The sequence below is a fragment of the Lepisma saccharinum genome, chromosome 21 (genome assembly GCF_977018435.1).
Source record: "Lepisma saccharinum chromosome 21, izLepSacc3.1, whole genome shotgun sequence".
Lineage (NCBI taxonomy): Eukaryota > Metazoa > Arthropoda > Insecta > Zygentoma > Lepismatidae > Lepisma > Lepisma saccharinum.
Window position 1 is genome coordinate 48,281 of NC_139249.1, and position 25,460 is coordinate 73,740.

The 25,460-nt window shown below is 38.4% G+C and overlaps 2 protein-coding genes across 5 annotated transcripts in view; both read right to left on the minus strand.

The window, feature by feature from the left end:
• Nucleotides 1-963, minus strand: part of Pus1 (Pseudouridine synthase 1) — a 46,110-nt gene extending 45,147 nt beyond the window's left edge. For 2 of the 3 annotated variants that reach the window (XM_083143275.1, XM_083143276.1), the window contains exon 1: nt 237-676. Coding sequence is in view for 1 of the 3 variants with exons in the window: in XM_083143274.1 (XP_082999400.1) it covers nt 825-846 (22 nt within the window). In the remaining 2 variants the exon portion in view is untranslated. Of the gene's footprint in view, nt 1-236; nt 677-824 lie in introns of those variants that run through there. The other variant, XM_083143274.1, reaches the window with a different exon arrangement.
• Nucleotides 964-11,425: 10,462 nt separating this feature from the next.
• The window catches only part of LOC146004057 (uncharacterized), a 56,336-nt gene continuing 42,301 nt past the window's right edge, over nt 11,426-25,460 (minus strand). For both annotated transcript variants that reach the window (XM_083142669.1, XM_083142670.1), the window contains exons 10-11: nt 20,388-20,496; nt 11,426-17,519 (exon numbers count right to left, since the gene is read on the minus strand). In XM_083142669.1, coding sequence (XP_082998795.1) covers nt 17,078-17,519; nt 20,388-20,496 — 551 coding nt within the window. In that variant the 3' untranslated portion in view covers nt 11,426-17,077. The remainder of the gene's footprint in view (nt 17,520-20,387; nt 20,497-25,460) is intronic.

Genomic DNA, 25,460 nt, shown 5'->3' on the forward strand with positions numbered 1-25,460 from the left:
ATTCGGACGGGCTCGAATCAACTGTCAAACACAATATATTATGCGACAATATGCTAGATAAAAGATAGATTATCACACACTGAAAGTTTAATCTTTACAATCCACTTTTATTTCTATCCCATGCACAAAGAGGATACGAATATTCGTAACGAGCAAACTTCTGGTAGAAGCACTATGCATGAATTGAATAATATTAATATCTTAATCTTGAACGTTTACTATGATAAAACACTTACTGATTCCTCCCTTAAGATTCAAATCACAAAGTTCTTTTGTTCTTCACGGCGGCCATATACATTATCACATCACCAATATCAGACGCGTCGCAGTCGAAGCAAATAATTTCCTTACAATTCCCGATATCACAAATGACAGAATTATACTCCTCTTCCTGAACCATACCACTGATTATGCATTAGTGATTTAATGAATAGCACAAGATAACTTAGAAAACGAACGCCTATTTCATAAATATGCTTTCAGTTAGATATGAAATCAAATCAGCCTACTAAATAAAAACAGTTTTATTGGTAACCAGACAAGAATTAAGGTTCCCTACAATTATATATTATCTCGACATCGAGGATAACTAGAATCTTTACAGCGTTAATAATGAGGCAATATATCTTATTACAGGTAAATTATTTATTGAACGTTAAAATCCGTACATGATACTCGTGACGTCACAGGGCGTCACCATTGATGTCGATGTGAAGTTCTCTTTCTACAACGAAAATACTCACAGTGGCGTTTCCCAACATATAATAAACATGAACTGAATAATACGTAATGAATTATTAGTATATCACAATTTCTCCACCTACCAATTCGATTTTTCCAAGCCATGCAATAACATAAGAACGATTTTACTGCCACGTACCGACCAAAATTTGAACTACGCACGCACGCACAGCACACGCAAGCCACGTATTTCTAATGGCCCAAGTGTTTGCCAAAAATAAATGTACAAAAAAGGCATTTTCATTTGATTTGGTGTTATTTTTGTGTGCTTTGTATCTTTCTAATGTTCACGTATGGAACAAGTACCCGACAAGTGCCATTAAACTCCATCAAACAGATAATTCAACTTAGGCTAAACACTGGCGTACGCGGGAGGAGCTGATGGGGAATATGCAGTGGCGACGATTGGATTCCAAAACTACAGAGGCAGGGTGCCAAAATTTTATACATGAGGTTTAGCATAGTGCGGGGGCAAAAGTAGCAAAAAGTGGTGGCCAACTGCCCCCCTAATCGCCGACACTGGGTACAAGCTGTCCCGAAATTTTGAGATTTTTTTTTTTTTTTTCAAATGAAGGTAGTAAAGAATTATGGAAAAATTAGAGCGATGCAATGCCCCCTGATTACCATTTTTGTCTGTGAACAACTTTTAATTTAACTAATATTATATTGTGTATCCCGCTCCGTTTTCCCTAGAAAATTCAACTACAGTATTCAATTCTAGCCTCCTCCGAAAGGAACGTGTGTGCCAATGAACTTCGATGTTTTGGTTACGTGGTAGAGCAGCCAATAGCTGAACTTTACACGCGAATAAATAATGTTAAATTCGGAGCTACTGCGGAACATGCGCACTCGTCTGGCTCCCCTGGAACATCCGGTTACGCTTACGGTGCTATGGACGATAACAGGGGCGGCGCGTGCCTTTTCAGTCAGGCAGGGCACATTTTTCTTTTGGGAAGGGAGGGGGGGGCAGTTTACCTCTATATTCCTCTTTAAGGTTTTTGAGGGGAGTTCCTTGATATGGAGTAAGTAAATTGTTCGAACAATTTGGAATAAAATTAACATTCTGATCAAGATATCTCTCCAAAGAGCATTAAATGCTCACTACGTAGGAATACGAAAAATCAGCAACATATGGAACAAATTACATGAATAAAAAAAAAAACTCGAATACTGACGTCGGAACCCTATACGCTTGCAGTAACTAAACTTTGGGTAGATACTGGAATAATTAGAAAAATGTTACACTGCAGTTTCTCTTCCATTGTCAATGAATTGAAAGGCGTAGATATTAAAGTTTCTACATGATTCAATGTCATATTCACCAAGTATCCACTAATATCAATGACTAACTAGGAAGATGATGCACCGTTAAGTTCAGTTACAACACTTTACATTGGCCATGTACCCCAAAAAAGTTCGTTTATACTTACGAAGATATTCTGCATGTCAAGTTGCTGGAACACAGACACAATTATACAAATAAATAAACACGTACAGTAACTATAAAATCGCGAAAAACTAATTATTTCATAAGCGACCAATACGCACAGACGGAACGCAACGCAAACTCACACACTAACTCAAATCCAAATCCGTATTACAATGGGAAGAAAGGAGGATCTTTTTAAAAATACGAGGGACTAGTTTGTGCAATAAAAAGTGTTGTCAACTTTTCAGGTCGCCGGAACAAGCGCGAAGAAAAGCATTCGAGGGATTTTTTTCTATCTCATTGCTGCAGGCTTGAAGAACGAATGAACTGCCTGCCAAGCGTTGGAAACACTGAACGGTGAAAGAGGCAAATATGAATGGGCAGGGCACCTCGTTCCCTGCCCAGAGACGGCTACGAATTTTTTCGCTTTTCCATTGTGAGGGGACCGTCCCTTGCCTATGCTGTAAATGTTTGGATCAGTCAGTGACGTCACGTCTCCGGGGCAGAGCCGAGATTTTACTCTCTCCAACAGGACGGAGAAATATATTAACCTCGCACAGGGTGCATACCCTGTAAGTCTGGTTGCAGCAACGTAGGGGTTGACGGAAAAAACAAAAAAAATATTTACGCGTATATACCGATCGTCTCTTCAGATGAACTTTTTATGTTAAAATTGTTGTGGGGCAGTGCCCTAGTTGCCCTTTATGTAGCATCGCCACTGGACGATAATATGAAACGGCAAAGTGGAGATTCTTTTACAAGGCAATAGCGTGTCAGCTGCATAGCATATGGTTGCACAGTTCGATTGGGAACAAATTTATTGAGTCAAGTATCACTTTGTAAGTTTCCGAAGGACGTACAGAGACGAAACCTGTGGATACAAGCAGAACGAAAAAAGGATTGGTACCCAGAAAGGATTTGTACGACCATAGAATAGTTCGACTTGCATTTTGTTACAAGCATGTTGATCGTTTATCTGCGTTTGCGTATTGTGTTGTGGTGAAAAGAATGGCTCTTAGTAAGGTTTCAAAACAAAGCGACACGCGACAGCAGTGGTTCACATCGAAGTGACAAGCGACACAGGCCCATTTACCTCGCATGGGAAATCAAGTCGCAGGCGACACAATAGACGCCATTGGGAATCTGAGCGACACATGCAGCTTGTCGCGTCCTTTCGGTTGGATACATTTCTTTGATCACTGAGGATTCACTTTCAAGTGGGACGGAGATTACACACCGAAGCGACAAGCAACGGCCCATTATTCTAAAGGAAACCTTGCATACGAGTACAGTGGGATCCATGAGTATTACCCTGCAAATTGTCCATTACTATTTTTATTAATTTTTTCTTAGATCCTGGGTGTTTTTTTTAATTCCTGAAGCTCTTATTGGGTCAAATAAAGTGCACGAAAATGGTGATGGACAATTTGCACGGTAATACTCATGGATCCCACTGTACAACAGACCGAGGCGACATGATGCATAGTACTGAGAAAACAGACCAGTCCAAGTGACACGTGCATTTTCTCGTGGTGAATTGGTTCGAAAGGAAGCTTACAGACTGAAGCGATACGTGTCTCTTGGAAACCAACATTAAAAAATAAACAACACCTTCCGAATTAAAGTGACATGACAAATTGCAGGTGTCGCTTCTCGCTTTCATGTCGCTCGGACTGGGCTGTTTTATCAATACTGTGCATTGTGTTGCCCCAGCCTGTTATTTGCGCAAGCATGGTGAATGGTTTGCTTTAGATCGAATGCTTCTATGCGAAATCTCGATATCGTTTGTCGATTCAGTCTGAAAACTCCCTTGTTTGAAGTAAATTCGTGCAAGTGAAAGTGGCATGCAATATCATAGGTTCTCCCTAAATCCCTGAGTCGGAAATGCGAAACTGAAAGCACACATCTTTGCATGTGTCATTCATTACTTCTGCAGATTTGTTGGCAAAGATTCACTTATGCATACTTTATAATATAATAATATCACTAGTTTTATACAATTCTCTTTCCCTCACTTTTCCATTTACAAAATAATTGAATATATGTACGTTTTCAGTTCGTCATGCGTGTACATGTAATACGTAGTGGTAGGAGGTAGTATCATGGTAGTATGCTATAAAACTGGCGGCCACAAAGACACGTCATGTTTTAATAATCTGCTCTGCAGTTGATCATCCGATGGATTCTTGATGTCCAGTCCTTCATAGTAGAACTTTAACAAATACCTTTCTTGACTATCGTCGAACAATTGATGAAAACAAGCGCTCATTTCTTACTTCGTATGTCGGTGAATCTGTACAGGAAACAACGGGAACTGGCCTAAACCGGAAGTTCCGGGGACCGGGCAAGACCTCACCAATGTTTATGTTTACATTTTTAACATGGTCCGCAGTTCTCGAAGTGAAAAATGGGATGAATCCTTGGTGGACTATTGCGATAGGAGGGGTCAGGGCTTCCAAAACGGATATGCGACACCGTATAAAATATTACTTAAAATTAAATTTAATTAATTAAAAAATGCGACCCTATATTAAATATATGGTTGAGCTCATTAACTTCAACAAAAAGAATGTCATTGATGATGATGATGTACTACTCATAATTGGCATAAAACAGGCATATTACAACAGAGCAAGGACAGCGCTACATGGGGGCTAGGGGGCTGAAGCTCCCCCCAAACCTGTGCACCCTCCCAGATTTTTACAGAAGAATTATACGTTTTCTTACATAATATTTTCCATTATAAAACTTCCATTCGGTCAAGGGACCACTACAGTTTTCAAGTACATTTGTTTTCAAGTACATTTTCTACTTTAAAATTGCAAGATTACTTTATTACAGTGTGCTCTAAAATCGTAGGACTGGGGTGCACCCGCAGATCTGACTGGATCAATTTCATTGATTGATTTGGTTTTTAAGTCCACTTTATGCAAGGCTAATCGGGACTGGACCCACAGTTTAAAATGGGATCCGAACCACTATGTGCCTCCACCAGGTATTACAAGGCGAAGATGCTAACGCTGGATCAACAATGACAACTGATCATTTGATACTTGCGCCCGATTGTATAAAACAGCCCGCTCGAACCCCTAAAAACAGTGCGTGCCATTAGGACATCAGTGACACACGACAAAACCCCAATGCAGAGAAGTTTGGCTATACGCCACAGTATCTCAAAAGGCACAGTTTCCAACATCATCCGGAAGAACCTCTCATTGGAAGCGCGTCACAAAGTGCGCAGACACCACCTCACAGAGCGCCACATCCAGGAGAGGTTCACAAACGCCAGAAAACTGTATGAAGCATACCTTGCAGGGGACAAGTAGAAATGGGTGTGTACCCTGGATGAGGGGTGGCTCTACCTAGATGAGACCAACAGAGTTCGATCCATTTTCTACCGTCCAACAGACCAGAAGAGCAATTCTGACTTTGTGCTGCAGTGCAAGGAAAAGTTTTCCAAGGGATTTCTGGTGGTGGCTGGATATTGCAGTCAGGGAACGCTGCCACTCGTCAAAGTGCCTTCAAACACCAAAGTCAACGCAGCTTACTTCCAGGAGAACGTTATGGTCCCTCTGTATGACACACACATCCCCCACCTGTAGGGTGACGAGACTACACATGTATGGATCCACATGGACAAGGCCTCCAGCCATACCGCTCGAGCATCCCAGGTGTTCTATGCAAGGAAGGCAGAAGAGACAGGAATTCGAGTGATCCCATTTTCGTCCATCCCTGTGAAATCCCCGAACGTCTCACCAATGGACTACTGTGGGTTTGGACTCCTCAAACAGGCACTTGCTCGATGCCGTTCCTGTACCTTGCAGGCTCTTGGAAAAGCTGCCAAAGGGGTATGGCAAGACATTCCCCTTCCCATTCTACGCAGGAGTTTGTTACAGTGGAACAATCGCTGCCCGGCGATCGTTCGGGCCATCACATCCAACACAATCGGTGGTGGCGCAAGTGGATTTACTAGCCAGTTTCGAGGTTCAAAGTCGACTATTTTTATCGTGGGCAACCTTCTGTAACATTTTTTGTCAAATAAGTGTACAAATTTAAAATTCCCGCCAGCTTCCATACATAACTTTGGAGTCGGGGGTGGGGTTCTTCCACATGACATTTCAAAGTTTTATCTGAACATAATTTGTCCTGGTGTCCCGAATAGTTTCTTCGTGATGCACAAATTTCCTGGAATCTGGTGAGAAAGAAGAAATGATTAAGACTATACTTTCCTCAAATTTATTTATATTTAAATGTGTAATATTAAAATACTAATTTTACTAAACAATATAACTGTACATTGAACCGCTCCCTCTCGATGATACAATAGTTATCAAGTTACAAGAAGATGCTGCAAAGATATTTGACTTCACAATATTGCTGCCGTCCACTAGCAGTACTGAATTCAGTTGCAAATCCCTTCCTTGCATAGTAAGCTGTTTACTGTAAACAGTCAGTGCTTGGGTGTAAGAACTGTCCAGTCCGCAGTTCTCAAATAAAGTTTTGACATTGTGAGATAGCAGGTTAGTTCATTATGGCATCGAAAACGAATTGCAAGATTAAAAATTTCAAAAGAATACGATAATGGATATGTACAGTTGGATCCATGAGTATTACAGTGTAAATTGTCCATGACTATTTTCATTAATATTTCTCTTACATCCTATGTATTTTGAAGCGATGGACATTTATGTATTCTGGTGCAGAAGTTGTCAACAGCTTGTTTTGAGTTTTCTTCTAATTCCTGAAGTTCATATTGGGTCAAATAAAGTGGACGAACAGAGTGATGGACAATTTGCACAGTAATACTCATGGATCCCACTGTACATACACACAACTTTTGTCAGGTTCAGCAACCCCCCCTCCACACACACACTCCCCAACAAGCTTCTGGTCAGCAGTGTCCCGGATTTTCACTTATGAAATATAGCAACCCTAATCATACCAAAATTTGAACCCCCCCCCCCTTACATGAACTATATAGCTAAGCCCATGCTAGTGCATTACACATGACTATTGTCCCACGTGGTATTTATGAATTTTTATAATGAAGATGAGCTCAAGAATACCCACACTGTCTGTTGAATTCTTCAAATACATTATCTCTCCAAAGAACCAAATATTATGTGTTCGAGTATTTTTCAACACTGCAAAATAAACAAAAAAATGAAAGCTAGATCAAGAAAAAGGTAGCTTGGTTTTAATTCTTTAATCCTGGCAAAAGGCATGCAATCTTCCCTTAGTTGTCCAGGTTACATACTTCATTACAATAATTGTGATTATCTACATGTTTATTGATGACTCAACTGTTAAATGGAAATCAATTACATTACTTTCCTACTAAAAATGGTTAAATTATATTTTGTATAATTTAAATTACTGAATATCTAGTAGAGAATTTTTCTGGATCTCCCCTCTGGTACCCTTGCCCTCTTGGCCCACATAAAATATTCGAGCATTGCAATTGGTCCTTCCTGATAATATTATGGAAATTTTCATTTCCAGTCTAAACGTAAATGTTAAGACAGTAACATCTTGCAATCTTATCCCTGGGCATTTTCCTTACCTCCAGTTGATAAAATGATGAAAGTAATGATTGCATTAAAAGTACTCCAGCAATTCTCAATTCAATGTTGATTTATGAGGAATTTAATTCCTTCTCCCTCCCCATAGATAACTTCAGTTAATGTCATTTTAAGAAATGAAAACACACAAGTTGTTGAATACACAGGCATTTCCTCAAACACAATACTCCACACCACACCCATGTTTGCATAGATTTATTAAACTTTAATGTAAATGCGTAACTCAAACTTAGTACCATCAAACCAACATTGTGTGTTCAGTGGAGGGCAATAGATCATGTACAGATAGACATGGATAAAAATGCATTTATATCAAGAATATTTGGAACCATACCCTTTTCATGTATGGTTTACAGTTTTCTCGCCATATTAATTTCCTTTTCCACTTGTTTTTACAACTACGGGTATATGAATTTTTCAAAGTTCCTCATGTCCCAAAAAGAAACAAAAGCAAAATCATACGTAACAATTTTCGAACTATTCACACTACCTCGTCTGTTGATAGTTTCCTGGAATATTCACCTAATCAAATCTTGAAAATCAAATTTGATTTGTGGTTTTTGTAAAGTCGACACCAAAATTCCACATTGTTATCAATCCTGCTTTTATGCACTACCCTTATTTTATGTATCTAATGCTTTTGAGAAACTCTTAGTGAACAATGATACTTATATCTTTTGGCCGCTTCTTTCCGTCAAATCAAACTTTTCTATTTTATTTCAGTTCTGTTGTTTATGTCTTTACATCTATGACAAATTCTCTGGATTTATTAATATCAAGAAATTACTTCAAATTCACAAGTGCAAACAAATTGCTGGAATTACAATGAATTGTAACTCAAGGATATCAAATAATAGTGTTTGTTACCAACTTCTTTTATTGAGAAAGTGTCATAATTTTCTAAATATTTCTTTAAACTGATATTAAAAAAAATCACCTGATTTAAATCAACCCACCTTGCTTGACACTCATGTGTCTAGTTGATTTCAAATTGCAACACTGGGTCGAGTACTTCATTGATTTGGTGTCACGTAGTGTATTTGCTGTCTGTGTTGTTTGCACTGTGTTCTGGAGTGGTACGTGCGAAACACGTTGAAAGCAGCAGTCATTTATTTGCTGAAACTTTCAAACTTGAACATCACCATTCTTGCGCACAGTGTCCTTGCAGTATCACTACACCTAGTGTCAAAAAATGCAGCAAACTATACCGCGTTTGTTACAACCTGTCCCGGTTCCCGCGCTAGTTGCTCCCTGGCTTTTCTCGGTGCTGGAGAAAGTCAAAGCCAGGCAGCCAATTAAAATACGCAACGTCGCAACAGCGTCTACGTAAGCGCCTCTCTTCTGGCTTCCACTCGCTCCTCGCTGCACAGCAGACGATTTTTTCCTCGTTTCTCATTGGCACCGACACTGTCGAGCGCTCCCTAGCGCGGGAAAGGGGACAGGTTGTAACAAACGCGGTATAGACGGTGTTAATGTCACACCCATGTTTGCATAGATTTATTAAACTTTAATGTAAATGCGTAAGTCAAAATTAGTACCATCAAACCAACATTGTGCGTTCAGTGGAGGGCAGTAATGGTACGAGGTTTCTATTCAACAGAGGTTTACATAATAATAATAAATATCTTCTATAATGAAACTTCTACGCTAATCAGTTTTCAGAATACAATAATGAATGAGAAGTAAAAATTCCATAAAGCCAGCAGCGGAACAGTGTTTGGTATTTCCATTTTTGTTATATAGCACTGTTTTTCTGCCATTTTTAGCTAATTGTGACAATGAGAATGAGTGATGATTAGAACATGATGAAGGGACACATCATCCATGCTGAGGTCGGAACTGGAACCTGAGAACCTTAATGATGAGATCAAAAGTTGTCCACTTAAATATGCTCAGGCTCCAAACCAGCTATTAAGAAAAATGCATAGAATATAGCCTACCTCTTGTGATATGGTGGATCCCCAAAAAATAGTAAAAAATAATATATTTTGTCTTGATGAATTATCACAAGCATTCCACATTACGAACAATTAATATATTTAAAACTCTTGTTACCAACATAAATGAACCACATACTGTTGCTAATTTTTTAAATATGCTCTTGAATATAAGATTTTAGTGCAGAAATTTGAGATTTCTGTCAAACCTTAAAAAAAAAAAGCTACAAATGTCACCCCCTTTGTCCCCTCCAATAAATAGATTACACAGCCAGAAGAAAAATTGCCATTGTTAGAGATATCCTGAAATATTACCACTGGCTTTTTTTAATTACCTAGCTCATCAGTCCAAAAGCAATATTAATAATAGGAATATTATGGTGTTTCATTGATTCCATAACAAGTGCAATTTCCTTGCGACTGTACAGGGACATACAGGATTTATTTACAAGTTTTGCAGAAAGAAAACACAAAATTTGTAATATTCAGACCATTTATATAGAAATGCCTTGTAGGATAAAATAATAATCCATTTTTGGTCTTGTTCTTCACAAAATATATACAAGACTACTTTCAAAAGTATATTTCATTTTGCTAACAAAATATTACAATTATTTTATATTATCTTCAAAATAATATTTTTGGTGATGTGCTGATCTTATCTGCACAAAACACTAAAACTTATAAAAAGAGTAATTCACAACATTCTCCTGAAAGGTTATTCATTACTATATATTACAAAATAATACCATGATTATTTGTATAAAAGTTGATCCTTCTTCAGGACTGAGAAGGTTTCTAGCAAGACATTGTCTAGGTTTTATGGAGGCTTACCCGACCTTTATCTGGCTAACATACCAAGACATGGCTACTCACTACACATTACATCTTCCTGCACTTTAGTTTGTTTTTTCCTTTACCTTGATCCCATGAAAAACATAAAAATCAAGATGTCTATATCTCATTTTACAAACATATAAAAAACCATTTCCCCCCCCCAAAGGAATTATTGTATTATTTTGTAATATTAATCTAACTTGGCATCTTTCAACAAAACTCCTTATCCATAAAAATAATAAATATTATTTTCTGATATACATGTCAGCCTTATAACAACTCAACCATGCATATGTTTTCAACACTCAACAACTACATGAAGCCCTAAATATGAGATTTTCTTACCACTAATGAGCAACTGTGTTCCAGCTATGAGAAATGTGGCAAAGTATCAGGCCTCGTGAACTATGCATCCCTGAGTTAGGTGGAACTCCCACACTGCAGTCCAAGGCAATAACTATTATTTAAAGTGCTTCTGCTTACAGCATACACACATTATATCAATTCATTAAATTAGGCACACATAGAAGATGTACTACGTAGAATTTTCAGCAAAAAATGCAGCCTCGACCAGGAGCTGAACCTGGGTCTCTAGCATATAGTGTCATTGTTCTACCACTGAGCTACCAAGCCAGGCTGGCTTCGCCTGATTTTTTGCTCCCGGTGTTTTAACTGTGTGGAATTGTCTCTGTTAGTGCTACAGCAACGGGATCTGTTGCCCTTGAAACACTGTATACCTTGATGTTGCCTTGTTCCTCCCAGCGTAGCAATGTTAATTCAAGATTAGGCAGCTGGTAGGAACGAGGCAACGTCAAGGTATAGTGTTTCAAAGGCAACAGATCCCATTGCGGTAGCACTAACAGAGACAATTTCACACAGGTAAAACACCAGGAGCAAAAAATCATAGCTCAGTGGTAAAACAATGGCACTGTATGCCAGAGACCCGGGTTCGAGTCCTGGTCGATCCTGCATTTTTTGCTGATAACTCTACAGTCTAAAGAAACTTGTGTCGAATTTCATATTTATGCATTATTTTGTCACCTAATGGACTTGCACTGCAATCTCTTCATATCCGAGTGAAGGGTGGTAACTTGTTTCAAATCAAAATACTTGTGAAAATATGTAGCATTATGGAACTAATAGCCCCGTCTAGTTTGCCGCATTTTTTGACTCTCTGCACTCGTGCATCTAGTTGGTTACACCGTACAAAATCAACTCATCTACTTAGATGATTTAGTGTCAAGTAGTGTATTTGGTGTCTGCACCATTTGTACTATATTCTCGAGCAGTCCAATGTGTTGTATGGTCATGTGGTGCATGCTAACTAATCAAATGAACGTTTAAAGCAGCAGACAGGCATTTGTTGAATCTTCTGAACTTCAACACCGCTATTTGTCTACTTGGTTCCTTGTACCCACCTGACAGCGGGATAGACCTTCACTACACCTGTCAAAAAGTGAAGCGAACTCGACAGGGCTAATATATAATGAAGTAATGTGTCTTGAAGGGGGCTGAACCTAGAATTTAGAAGACAGTCATCATCATAAACACACTCACTAAGTCTTTAAGGGGTGTTCTGCAGTTGAAAAATAATTTTCAATATATAACTTCTCTTTTTGGTGCGTCTATGGTTGCAACTGTCAGTGTTTAAGTACTTACGCTTTATTCAATTCAGAATTCCACAATCATGATCAACAATATTAAGAATATTTCATTATAGATAACAATTAGGATATTTTGTGCGTTCAGCAAGAAAAGAGAGTTAAACAAAGATAACTTTTCTAACAGATATATGAAAAGTTAACACAAGATAATTTGAAGATAGTGGTTTGCTAGGCTTAAAGCTTCAGCATATATATACTATACAAACTCAACGAACTCCTCGAGATAAAATATTATGAAAACTTGTCAAAATAGTGTACAATACTGAAAAACAACTGCATAACCTATTAAAATTTGATATGTGAAATATTTTACACAGTTTTACTTTTTTTGCATGTGCTATTTGTTTTACTGCAATGGCTAAGCTGGTTACACAATCGATGTAAACAATGGACAATCATATCTTGAAGGGTATAAAAGTGTAAAAACACCAACACATTCTCCTGGCACGTCACCATTCCCTCAAGGGCATCAGGGTGGGTGGAGGGAAGGAAGCAAATCAGTTGGAAAATGGAAATGGTTTGCAAAGTCTTTGAGAGAATGCCAAAATGCCTCTCTTCACTTTACACCTTTCAAAATCTTTTGGTATATGATGCTGAAGATTGTTTTCATTCAAACTAGCAATAGCACCTTATGGAAATACCTTGAAAAACCTTCTCCAACTCTGACAATAAAATAAAATGTGTAGCCAATTATAACCAATCACTGATTATTTGGTGTAACTCAAAATACACAAAAAACAACAACAGAATGCGAAACAAGCAACACAGAACAGAAAGGTTTGAAAATGGATTGATTTGATTAGAAGACAACCAAGAATTAAAATTTTCAAGAATGGTAAAACACCAAAAAAAAAAACAATGAGAAGAAGAAAGTTCATCACCTGTGTGTTGGAAACAAACAATGTAATCTTTCTTATCAATGTAACCACTACATTCATTGCATTTTGAAATAGGTTTCCTTAACCTGTCAATTTCAGTCAATACTACACAATAGGCCAGTATTGCATCAGAACATTTGTGACATTGCACCTTACCCTGCTAATTATAAGTGTGCAATAATTCACATGCACATGAATACAAACATACCACACAAATATTCCTTGCACATACACATAATCTATAAGAATACTGGCAAATAACACATTATCAAATCCTTGCTCAAAGGGATGGTAATAAATAATAAAGCAGTCACTCGTCACATTAAATACTGATAAATATTGTTGCAATGTTTGTTATTGAATTTCACAACATTAAATACTAACACAACCAGAGGAATTTCACTCTTTACCAAAGTCTTTGTAAATCATACTTGATAATAGCTGAACAGGACCTATTAACAATTGACAATCATGTGGCAGAAAAGGGCATCCACATGCATTGAATGTCCTTGAGTAGGGAAATCACAGAAAGAATACATAAGTAAAACATCATGGGAATTCACAAATATCCAATATGACTAACAATCTGTCAGCGAGTTCGTTACAAAATGCTGTCATTTGGTAGTATATAAAAGTAACAATGAACAACATACGGTGTATGGTTAGAATGTAGCATTTTTGTCTTGATTTAATGTGTGATTTGGAATTAGGCACACGCAGGTTAGTGTTTTTACTACTACTCGACCACAAAGTAGCAGTATCCTGATACAAGTACAAGTTATTAACCTTTGGGCCAATCTTAGCAATGGCTAAAAATGACTGATATTCCAAGTCAGTGGTCCTCACAAGGTAATTTACTCATTACGTTTTTTTACGTAAGTTATGCGTAATTTACTTCACTAGAAAACCAGATGTAAGAAACTAATTTTCTTTCATAAAATAGTAATATAAAAACTACTTTAATTATATTACATTTTAAATTTTAGTTTTCTTACATATTTCAGCACAAAAATAATTATTTTCTGAACATTGTTTATAAAGCACCTCATGCACTCACCCTCACTTACAGATATTTCAAAATGGAACAGTTCTTTCACATATTTCTAAAAACTGAGAAACCTGTTGATATATATATATATATATATACGTTTTGCACTAGTACTTGTATTTATAACAAAACATAAGGATTAACTACAATATATTTGGATTGGATTTCAAAGTTTTAGTAACAGCTTCAAATTACTTTTTCATAGGATATATAACTAAAAAAAAAAAATCACGTTGATTGTTAATTGCTATACGTTTACTGAAAAAGAAACTGCTAATTGGAAACTGAAAAAGGGGGAAAATTTGTTGTTCGTGGGACAATTAGCAAATTAACACATACTAGTATGAACAGAACATTTAACTAGTTATTTTTGGTTTGTAAAATTCCAATATAAGATGACATACAAATTTGGAAGGAAAATTTTTAAAGTCTCTTTGTTTTCTGCCACTGCCAACTGCCATACATAACAATAACCAAAGCAAAAAAATGTGTATTCTGTTAATTTTTATGTTATTGATTCTAGTTTTTTACGTTTTATAAGTATTTTCCATGTTTTATGCGTAATTTACGTGTCATGCAGATTTTTTTTTTTTTACACATCATTGCCCAACCCTGCCCACAACTCATCGGTTTTAATTTAGCAGGCTGCTAACACATGTAATGGTCAGCATGGTTTTTAAAAACACAACAACATGCAACAGTTTTATTATGTTTATTTGATGTGTTGCAGAGACTAATTTCAATTCAGATCTTGGCAGCATTGTTGTAGAGTAAGTGAATGTATATTGAACAGAACCCATGTAATTATTTGTAACGCTACCACTGCCTCTGTGAACATGTGGCCAGGCAGTACCTTATAATATGTGAATATGGCCCGCTATAGGAAAAATGCTCATGACCACTGTTCTAAATTCTGCAGAGCTGTTTCGATTTCTTCCAAGAAGTTCATCATATCAATTGCATTTTTCTTTCTCTAAATATTGCACAGGAAGCCAGCTTATGGCATGCTTCTACACAACAACATACACAATCAACATATAAATCCTCCTGAACTTGAAAATGATATACATATATATAAATAAATAAACCAACAACCTTAAAGAATTTGTTCAAGCCTCATCACTGCTACCTAATTTCTTCCATGTTGTTATCCTAATCCTAACTTTTCTACTAGTGATATCAAAATAATATGTGAAGCTACTGCTGCCCATGGTTCCTATTTAAGTGTTAGGGACATTTCACACCGAAGTGACAAGCATTAGCACTTCACTTACGAACCAACCAATCAACAGCAAGGTTTCACAGGCTGCGTTCAACTATTATCCAATACAACACATGATATCCACAAATTTGCATATTTTGCAAAACATGAGGAGTTACATGCATTGATATTTGCTATTTTATTCAAAGACTAGAACTAAAATAATTATGTAAACTTTAAACTATGGTTAATAGCATAACCTGACAATTACAAAGGATAGCATATGATCTACCAACAAACAAGATTTTAATTTCTACTTTCTCCTAGTAAGACAATGTACAGGGTGTTTCATAATAGAGTAAACAACTTTAATAATTTATTTTGACTAAACTATATGGAATACAATAATCATATTTGTTATGTATCAATCAGTAACATTTCAAGTTTCTATGAATGCCTACACATGGCTTCAAATGTTAATGTCGCTTCCACCAGTTATGTGACACACAACCCATCATCGATTTGATTTGATTGGGTGTTTTATAGTCCACTTTATGCACAGTAAGGCTAATCGGGACTGGACCTACAGTTTAAAGTGGGATCCGAACCACTATCTGCCTCCACTGGGTATCAAACCCGCGACCCCTTGATTACAAGATGACGACACTACCACTGTGCCATTAGGGAGACCACAACCCATCATCGAAATTTGTTTTCTTGTGTAAACTGTGGAATGAGAAACATCACCCAATTCTTTGCATGCTCCCCTTGTTGATTTGTGTGAACTGCGTTGGAAGACTTAGGTGGTGGTCTTCCTTACGCACACCAAAAAACAGTTTCAACTAAAGATTTGTGCCACTGGTAAAATGATTTTCTTGTTGGCACCGGCTTCTTGTAGGTAGTACTGAACCATCGCTGTACAGTCATTCCGGACTTAGTTTCATGGAACTTTTAACACACAGCCTGCATTTTCTGCACCTTTGAAAGTCGCCATTTTCTTTAACAATACACCAGCGCCGCATGTAAACAAAACTTGAAGATTTTCTCATTGTTATACAACAAATCTTTCTTGTTTCAAATACTTTTTCCACAATAAACCTGATAAATTATTTATCTATTAAGACACACCCGGTACATGCATTTTGCTGTAAATTCCTTACAGGATGAAGCAACCTATATTTTGGTGCTACTGGTATTATTCATGAACAATTTGTCCCCTAAGGTACTTTATTTAGCAATGTTCAGACCAGAAACAATTGGCACAATGTCGTCTGTATGTATCACTGGTATCTACAAAGAAACACTACTTGGAGAACACAAACTAAACACTTATATACATTTATTCTAAAATGTCATACAGATATAGTAAGAAGGCACAAAAACGTTTAAAAAAAGACAGTTCAAGTAAGATACAAACATACTCTCACACAGATTATACAATCAAAATTCATTTATGACATCAAAAATTCACAAATTTTCAAGAGCATGATTATGTTATGGACAATCAAGAAATATTCTTGCAGTATGGCTCATAAACTCAATTCATGTTTAAATTCATGGCACAAATGTGGGTGATACTCATTACATTTTATGAAAAAAAAAAAGCTGTAAAATGGAAAACATGATTTTAGTTCTTAAAAATGTAACAAAAACTTAACATTTATTCAGGTATCACAAGCTAAAAATACCCATGTAAAAGGAATATCACTTCAAATGCATGTATACTTTTCCACTTGTGAGATATAAATGTTTGCAAAATTTTAGTGATTCACTGATCTGTCGCAATGATCAGTATTTTCCGTTGATCCCGAAGCGGTTTCTGCCTCTTCTTCAGAAGGAGAAATTCCCGATTGACGTTCCAACCTCTGCTCTTCAGATCGTGCCACTATGCTTCTATCCGACTGGCCACCTTCGTCGGAAGTAGTTTCACCACCGGAAGGAACACACAATCTCTTACGACAACTCTCTTCACAAACCTCATCATCAAGAAAGCTTCGTGATCTACGGAGGCGAGGAAGATTTTGTGGTATGCTCAGTTCGCCGGAAGTAAGGCTGTCGGAATCATGCTCCTCCAAGATGCTGTTGGCAGATAAAGTGCTGGAGGAGGATGGAGAAGGAGTCCGCCCAGTCTGTTCATCGTCCGACTTGTTTGCTGCACAACTTGGTTCTCTCTCCTCCAGCATGTTACCATAGTTGGAGCAACTAAATTTAACAAGGAGCAAGTACGTTAGAAAATAAGGAATGATTCTTGAGAGAGTAAAATTAGATAAAATTTATTAACATCTAGTAACTTATACCAGTGGTTCTTAATCTGCGGTCTGCAGACCACCAGGGGACAGCCATGACCTCCCAAGCAGTGGTACACTTGTCCCAACAGTCTGACAAAATGCACTATCAACTGTCAAATAAACCAGTTTCAAAATGTAATATGATCCACTGCTTTCTAGACGTTAAAACATGGCAATATTATTCATTTTGTCATTCCTTATAACACAAAGCCCGACACTGTGGACATGCTGTCTAAGATGTAAACATTTTGCTCTAGCTACAGGAGTCATGCAGGTTCCAGTCTCCTGGGGGAAGCGTAACACCTTTTCTCCTGAAGTTTCGGTCCGTGTATGGGACCAGTGACCACCCACCATCCTGAGGAAATTGGGGAGCTATGAATGAGTAGCGTAACCCAATCACAGAAACCTACTGGGGGTTCATCATGCCGACTGTGTTGTATTTGTGATTTATGATGGCTCTTACAATTCGTAAAAAAACAGTTCGTAGTGGATCGAAGAAAACGTTTTCATAAACGAAATATCACAGAGTACTTTGGTGAGTGCTTTTAGCTGCTTCCCCCTCTCACTTGAAGCAGACATTATTAGTGAATACTACCCTGGTTAATGTTGTGTAAATTTGAGCTCATTATAATGCAAAATAAAGTTTCTGGTTTACAAACAAGTTAATCAACTAATGTGACATGAACTATTTTCCAGATATGTTTAGTTTGCTGATAAGACATAATTTGTAAACATATCTCTACTTACTTTGCTGGCAATGTTACTACATTTGAAAATTCATTGTTGTTTCCATAGAACCCCTTCCTTCCCAAAATGCCATTGCTGCCACAGACCTCCAGGTACCAGACTGAAAATGTGAACCCTTTAACATGGGGAAACTTCAAGCCAAAGTTTTTTTTTAAAAAAGGAGGGGGTAGTACCATGGTGGCAAGCATCCTTCATATTTCTACTTGTAACAACTATTTTGAAGATTATGAGTCATTGCACCACACACAAGTTTGGAATTTTTAACTTTACTAAGAAGTATATAACTCTACATATTACACTCCACAAGTGAGTACAAATATTTTCTTCATAAAAATGAAAACTTTACAAGTTCTAATGTGCATCTCCACCATATTTCTACCCCCAGGACTATGTGCGGCTTCAAACAAAAGAGCATCGTTTCCAGTATTTATAAGGTCTGTGATTGTTACAGTCACCCCTATTTTGACAGTCAACAAGTCCAGTTGGCGCATGCACACTTCTGTCCATGGTTTCGGCTAAGGCAGCTGGACCTTGGCCCTCACAGGCTGTTGCGCCTGTATAACACAAAACTCTGTAATATAAAATCCACTTTGACAAAATTCATTGTCAATATGCTGATTGTAACCTTCGACACAAACACAAACAAGTGAGACATAATAAACAAATTATCAGAAAACATATACGACACCTGTAAGTGAAATGAAGCACAAGTCTTGGAATTACAGTAATTCACAGTTCAGTATAATTGTTGTATTATAATAAATGATTATTGTAAAATTATAATAAGTAGACCTCAGATTTTAGGAATTCAACAACTAATGAAGTTTTATAGTGTCTAAAATAACCTATTTTTATGATTAGAACGTATTGTAGGTTTATGTGCCTAAGTTTAACCATTCACGCCTTACGAACTAATGTTTCTGCATTCAAATTTGCACCACTGACTATGTTTCTGTTGAAAGATCATTTTCAGCAAATAAGAAGTTTCTCAGACAAAAGGAAGAGTTTGACTGTGGGTAACATGAAAAGATGGTTAGTGCAGCAAATTATATGTACGTAATACAATAGTTTGTGGATAATTTTGAAAATGATGTATACAAATGAAAATTTGGTTGTCTTATATACTACCTATTAAAATTTTCTATTGGTATTTTGAAATTTTGTTTTTAGTGATTGTAGCTAGATATTTTTTAGGAATTGCAACAATTTTAAATCTTTCCGAACCTACATCACGATTTTTCGAGCCTAATTTAAGATTTTTAGAACCTATTTTATAATTTTTAGAGCAAAAGCACACTTTTTAGAACCTAAAAATCCTAGGTGTAGTAATAGGAGACCTTTGAGCTTCTGGGTGGGTAAATGGTTAGCACTCCGACCTTTGGTGCAAGCAGTCCTGGGTTTGGAGTTGACTCAGCATCGTGAGGACAATTACGGCACAACCCCTGCTTTATTCCACTAAAACTGTCTGTGACAGGATTCATCCTTTTCAGTATGTACACGAAGGATGAGAAACTGCAAAAAGTGCATTATTACCACACAAATGTGTGGCACAAAAACCCATAACAAAATTAAAGGAAAATTACTTAAAATCCCGTAATACACAAAAAAAAAAAAAAAAAAAAAGACACTGCCAGTCCTACAAATGGAAATACCAAACTACAGGGCCAGGAGTACAAGTCATATCTGGTGAATTTGCACAACGAGGATCCAAGTTTTCACACACTTACACTGATATGAATGAATGTATACAATGTATGATTGAATTGATTGGTTGAATTATGCACAGAAAATCTTATAAGAGTGAGTAAAATGAAAACATATATTGTCTATCTTTCCTCTTCTTAAAACAAAGTATATAGGTGAAGAAAATAGAGAGGATAGTCTGAAGAAATGACATTTACATAGAAATAAACAACCTTTGAATCTAAATTGCAAAAATCTTATTTCTAAATTGTTACTTAAAACATTCAAATTCTGAAAAATACATACTTCTGCTTCCATGAACTAATGAGGAATTTGAAGATGCAGTACTTACCCAGGAGTCCAATTACTTGGTATTGTATCGTCACTCAGCACACCGTCCTCCTCATCAACACTATCATCTTCTGTCTCGTTTTCAAGAGGTGGGGCAGTCGGCGAAAAATCTGAGGAGGAAACAGATAATTATCATGACTGCAGTCTTTTCTTGTCACTTTTGGCTATTTGCAATGAAGAGGATGACTGATAACTAGCAATTGATGAATCGCACTCACAAAGTATGCTTTGGTTGCAAGATTGTAAGTCAACCACTTAACATGTTCAGCCACCCCAGCCAATTAGTATTTATTATTATTATTATTTTTGTCCTTTAAAATATGCATATAAACATATGCTTTACATTACAAATATCAGTCCCCCCCAGACATTAGGTTCAAAAATAAAAACATAATCCTTTACAATTGTATGTTACACTTTCTTAAAAATGTTAACAGACTATAACCCATCTGAACATCTGGATTGACAACAAAACTTGTCAAACTTATTGGAAGCCGAACTTCTAAATTCTATAAAGTTTTGTATCATGTATTTCTTTCTCTATTATATTTTGGACATTCCAGTATTATATGTTGTGCGTCTGCACTTTCCCAACCACATTCATATCTCTTATTGTCCGTTACTCCAATTCTGAATAAATGTTGCCTAGTACATAAATGACACGATCTCAGTGTGTTAATTAATTCAATTACATTTCTTGTACCACTGACATGATGAAACCATCTGTATGATTTTCCAACTGGTACAAAATCAATCGACACCAATCACACCATTCATTTAAAATGTTCTTCTTTACTCTAAGGAGAAGATCAGTATAGTATAATGCCAAGTTCGTAATATTTGGAAGACACACTGCTTTGTTTGCACACTCTTCAACATGGGAATTACCTGTAACATTACTATGTGCTTTTAACCCAAGTAAACTCGATAGTTTTGCCAGTTTTTTGTATTGTTTGAACTAATTGGATACCATTGGCAACATAAGGGGATAATTTATAAAGATTCTTGTAAGAGGATTGAAGCACTTGTAATACACTCTGAGAGTCAGTAATACTCTTCCTGATTGACACTGATACCAATACCAATACTTGAAAATTGTAACAATTAAAAGTTGTTCATATTTCATTATTTCCCAACAATGTCACCATTTCTGCCATTGTTGAACTCGATTAATTGAATTTTATGAAGTAGTGCACTGTCTGCATGTAGCGGATGACTTTAATGGAACCTTTCTGTGCATTCCATGCAAGAATCAACTCAGGAACGCCATAACGAACTTCACGATCTTCATTTATGGAACAGTCAATTACCATAACTCGTTTAACTTGTACCACTTTCACAATGTGCCTATACAACAACAAACATAAATATTCTGTCAATAATTGTTGCAAACTTGGTATAGGTTTCAAAGGCATGTTAAAGTGCAATAATAATATAATACAGTTATTTTTAGTGTTCTTTTTCCTGCGATGTTTCATCCTGGTTTCCCAGAACTTTTTCAAGCTTACACCAAGATAAACAAACACACACACACACACACCAAACACACAACCTTACATGGAGAAGTATGAGTGATGAGCCATTTAACGTTGTGTGTTTGGTGTAAGCTTGGAAAGTTCTGGGAAACATCGCAGGAAAAATAAAACCACTAAAAATAACAGTCATTATATTATTTTGCATTTACAAAAAGTGGTTATGCAAACCTTTAAGAAGAACATGTTAAAGTGCAAAGAATAATTGATATACATGCGTAAAGAGAACTGCGACAAAAAAAAAAAAAAAAAGGTCTACATATAGATGCAACCGTAAATTCGTGTCATCATAAATAATGCAAAAAATAACTAAAAAGCCTTGCCGCAAAATGAGGCAAAGAAAACTATACATAGACTCTGCTGCAAATAAACATTCCATATTAGGTAAGGTCAAAGGTAAGGTTCCCTCCTGCATACAACACCATGCCTTGAAGGCACATTTAGGGTATGTGAGGGTAGAGTCCCACATCCTCACTACATGTTCTCGATCTCTGATATTTTAGAAGTGATGTGATCAGCACCATGCTCCAGCTGCCTTTACCCTCTAGGATTGTCCCCAGGTACACATAGATTTGAGGCTGTGTGAGCCCCCGAGCCACTTTATGCAGGGGCTAGGCTGGTAAAATTCAGACCTCAGAACATCTACCCAAGGAATCAAACCAAGGTCTCCCGCATTGCAGTCAGACACCCTACCAACTACAAAACCACGGATCTAACTTCATATTGCAAAAAAAAATATTTTTCAGGAACTGACAAAGCATCAACAATGGATTTTTTGATGGCCAGTAGCCCACATAGACTAATAATAGCACGAAAAAGTGGGGTCTAGAAAAATGAATTGCTGCAATACAAGAATCGTTAATTTTGAAATACCTGCGATCCGCGCGGCAAGGAGACAAAGGACACAACGGAGACCAAAGACTACTGACGATAGATTTGGGAGTCGGAGGGCTTTGTCTACGCGGCTGGTCCAGGGATACGTGCCTCCAGGTTACGTTGCCGAGTGGTAGGAAGGATGAACCTAACCTACTCACCCACCTTGGGCTTCATTGAACCCACAAAACTACCTGGCTATGCAACCTGGACGCACCTATCCCCGTGCAGCTCTACGCTGTCCTCCAGTGACCATTAACATGGAGGATGTCCCCAATAGACCAGCATCCATTCCGAGGAGTGATTGCTGGTTTATCATAGGGGACATCCTCCATGTTAATGGTCACTGGAGGACAGCGTAGAGCTGCACGGGGATAGGTGCGTCCAGGTTGCATAGCCAGGTAGTTTTGTGGGTTCAATGAAGCCCAAGGTGGGTGAGTAGGTTAGGTTCATCCTTCCTACCACTCGGCAACGTAACCTGGAGGCACGTATCCCTGGACCAGCCGCGTAGACAAAGCCCTCCGACTCCCAAATCTATCGTCAGTAGTCTTTGGTCTCCGTTGTGTCCTTTGTCTCCTTGCCGCGCGGATCGCAAGATTATGAGACTCAGTACCGGCACTCCCCAAATATGAATACCAGATCAAGGTCGTTGGAACGGCCAGCAGGTCGTGGGTTCCCTCCCAGTGGTAGTGCAAGTACCAGTAATAACCCCCAACTTGACCTCATTGTGGCAATGCTCCAAGAGCAAGCGAAAGTATCTGAAAGTGTTAATCAGAAACTGGATGCGCAGGGTCAGAAACTTGATACGCAGGGTCAGAAACTTGAAGCTCAGGGTAGGGAATTTGCCAAGGCATCGGCTGAAGTAAATCGGAAACTTGAAGCCGTAAGGACGGAATTCCAGGCCAGACTGGACTCCATCCACAATGCCACCACAAAGACCTCAGAATTGTTGACTAAGCAAGTAGCGACCAACACCAATAGAATAAGTCAGATAGAGATCCAGTGTAATGACCTAGAGGTAAGATTAGGTAGGGATTTAACACAAGTGTCGAGCCAGATTTCGGAACTGAGGGAACTCGTTAGCGAAGTGCAAGGCGGTGACAATCAGACCACCACAGCTCAGATTCTAGGGAGGTTAGATGCCCTAGAAAACATATGCAGAGAGCTCACTTGCAGTGACCACATGGTCACGATCGAGAACAGGGTTCTCGAGCAAGTGAGGAAGGAAATGCCGAACTGCCAGGCGGAAAGCCGCAGCTCGCATGTATGCATTTCCGAGGGCCAAGTCACTGAGCAGTGCACCTCCTCACAACAAAGGGTTGGTGAGGAGCAGCTGCCAGCAGAACAAAGGTCTGACGATGCAAGCCTGATGAGGATTCTTGCTTGCCTGGAAGGTATGGAGAGACGAATTACTCAGTCCGCCCTTCCACTGACGTCAGTTACCATGCCCGTCTCATCTGCAAGGAATGTGTCTGTTCACCATGCCTTGCACAAAGCTAAACGAAGACCTAAGGGTTACGAAAGCTCTGACCAGAGTAGTGGCTATGTGTCTCCCCCTAACAAGTACCACCCACTTGGTAACTCCCCGGAGTCCAACTCCGAAAGCTCGGACGCCGAAGTCCGCAGCCAGAGGAAGAGGAAGAACCGGAGGAGGAACAAGAGCAAACCTAGGGTTAGGTTTGCTGATCTCAAACAGCTCCCAACCTTTAACGGGCAGGGGAACAGGCTGGCCTCCGATTTCGTGCAGGAGTTTGAGAGAGATCTCACTCTCCTGGAGGTAGATTTGGCGGATGCCCTCCAAATAATCTCGTTCTGTCTACGGGACGAGGCAGGGCAGTGGTACGAGAGGAACGAACGGAAGTTCAAGTCCTACTCAGATTTCAAAAGGCAGTTCCTCTCATATTTCCAAGGGGATGGGTGGAGAGCTTCTTCCCTTGCGAAGGCTCTCAACGAAAGGTACAACCCATCCCAGCACAGATCAGTGCACAAATATTTCTGGCGACAAGTCAAAATGATTAGGCTTGCGTTGCCAGAAATCGCCGACAACCAGGTTTTCACCCATGTTGTGCAACAGCTGCCGCGCAGCTTGAAGGACCAGCTAATCCTAGCTCCCTTCGTCTCTCTTCAGGAGGTGGCCAACTCCATACTTCGGTATGAGAGTGTGCAAGTGCCACAATATACTGAGAGGGAAGTTGCAAGGCCAGCACGACCCAATTACGGGAAAACCACGACTCGCATTAACCGGACCTATGTGAGTCGTGGTCAGGGTGAAGCGAGCGGTTCGTCCAAAAAGGAGGACGCTCACATGTGCAAATCTGCGAGGGGCTCCCGGCCTAAGGAGTACCCAAACAGAACCAAGGTAGACCGGAGAAAGGGTGGAACGTTCCAACGTAAGAGTTCCGCCAGCTCACACGGGTCTTCCGAGCATCTCGCTGAGGTGCATCCAAATGTGCACAACCAGGGAAACTAGGTAGGCAACGTCCTGACGTGGGGAAGGGCGATGCCAAACCTAAACCTGTCCCACAATGTTCAGATTCATGCAAGCACACTCCACTGATAAATCAGTATCAGGCAGTGGGTGATTCAATGTTATCACGTCTTGCGCAAAGAAAATTCGGGTATCCTGTCCAAAGAGACAGTGATGGTAATTACCACATCGGACTTTGCAT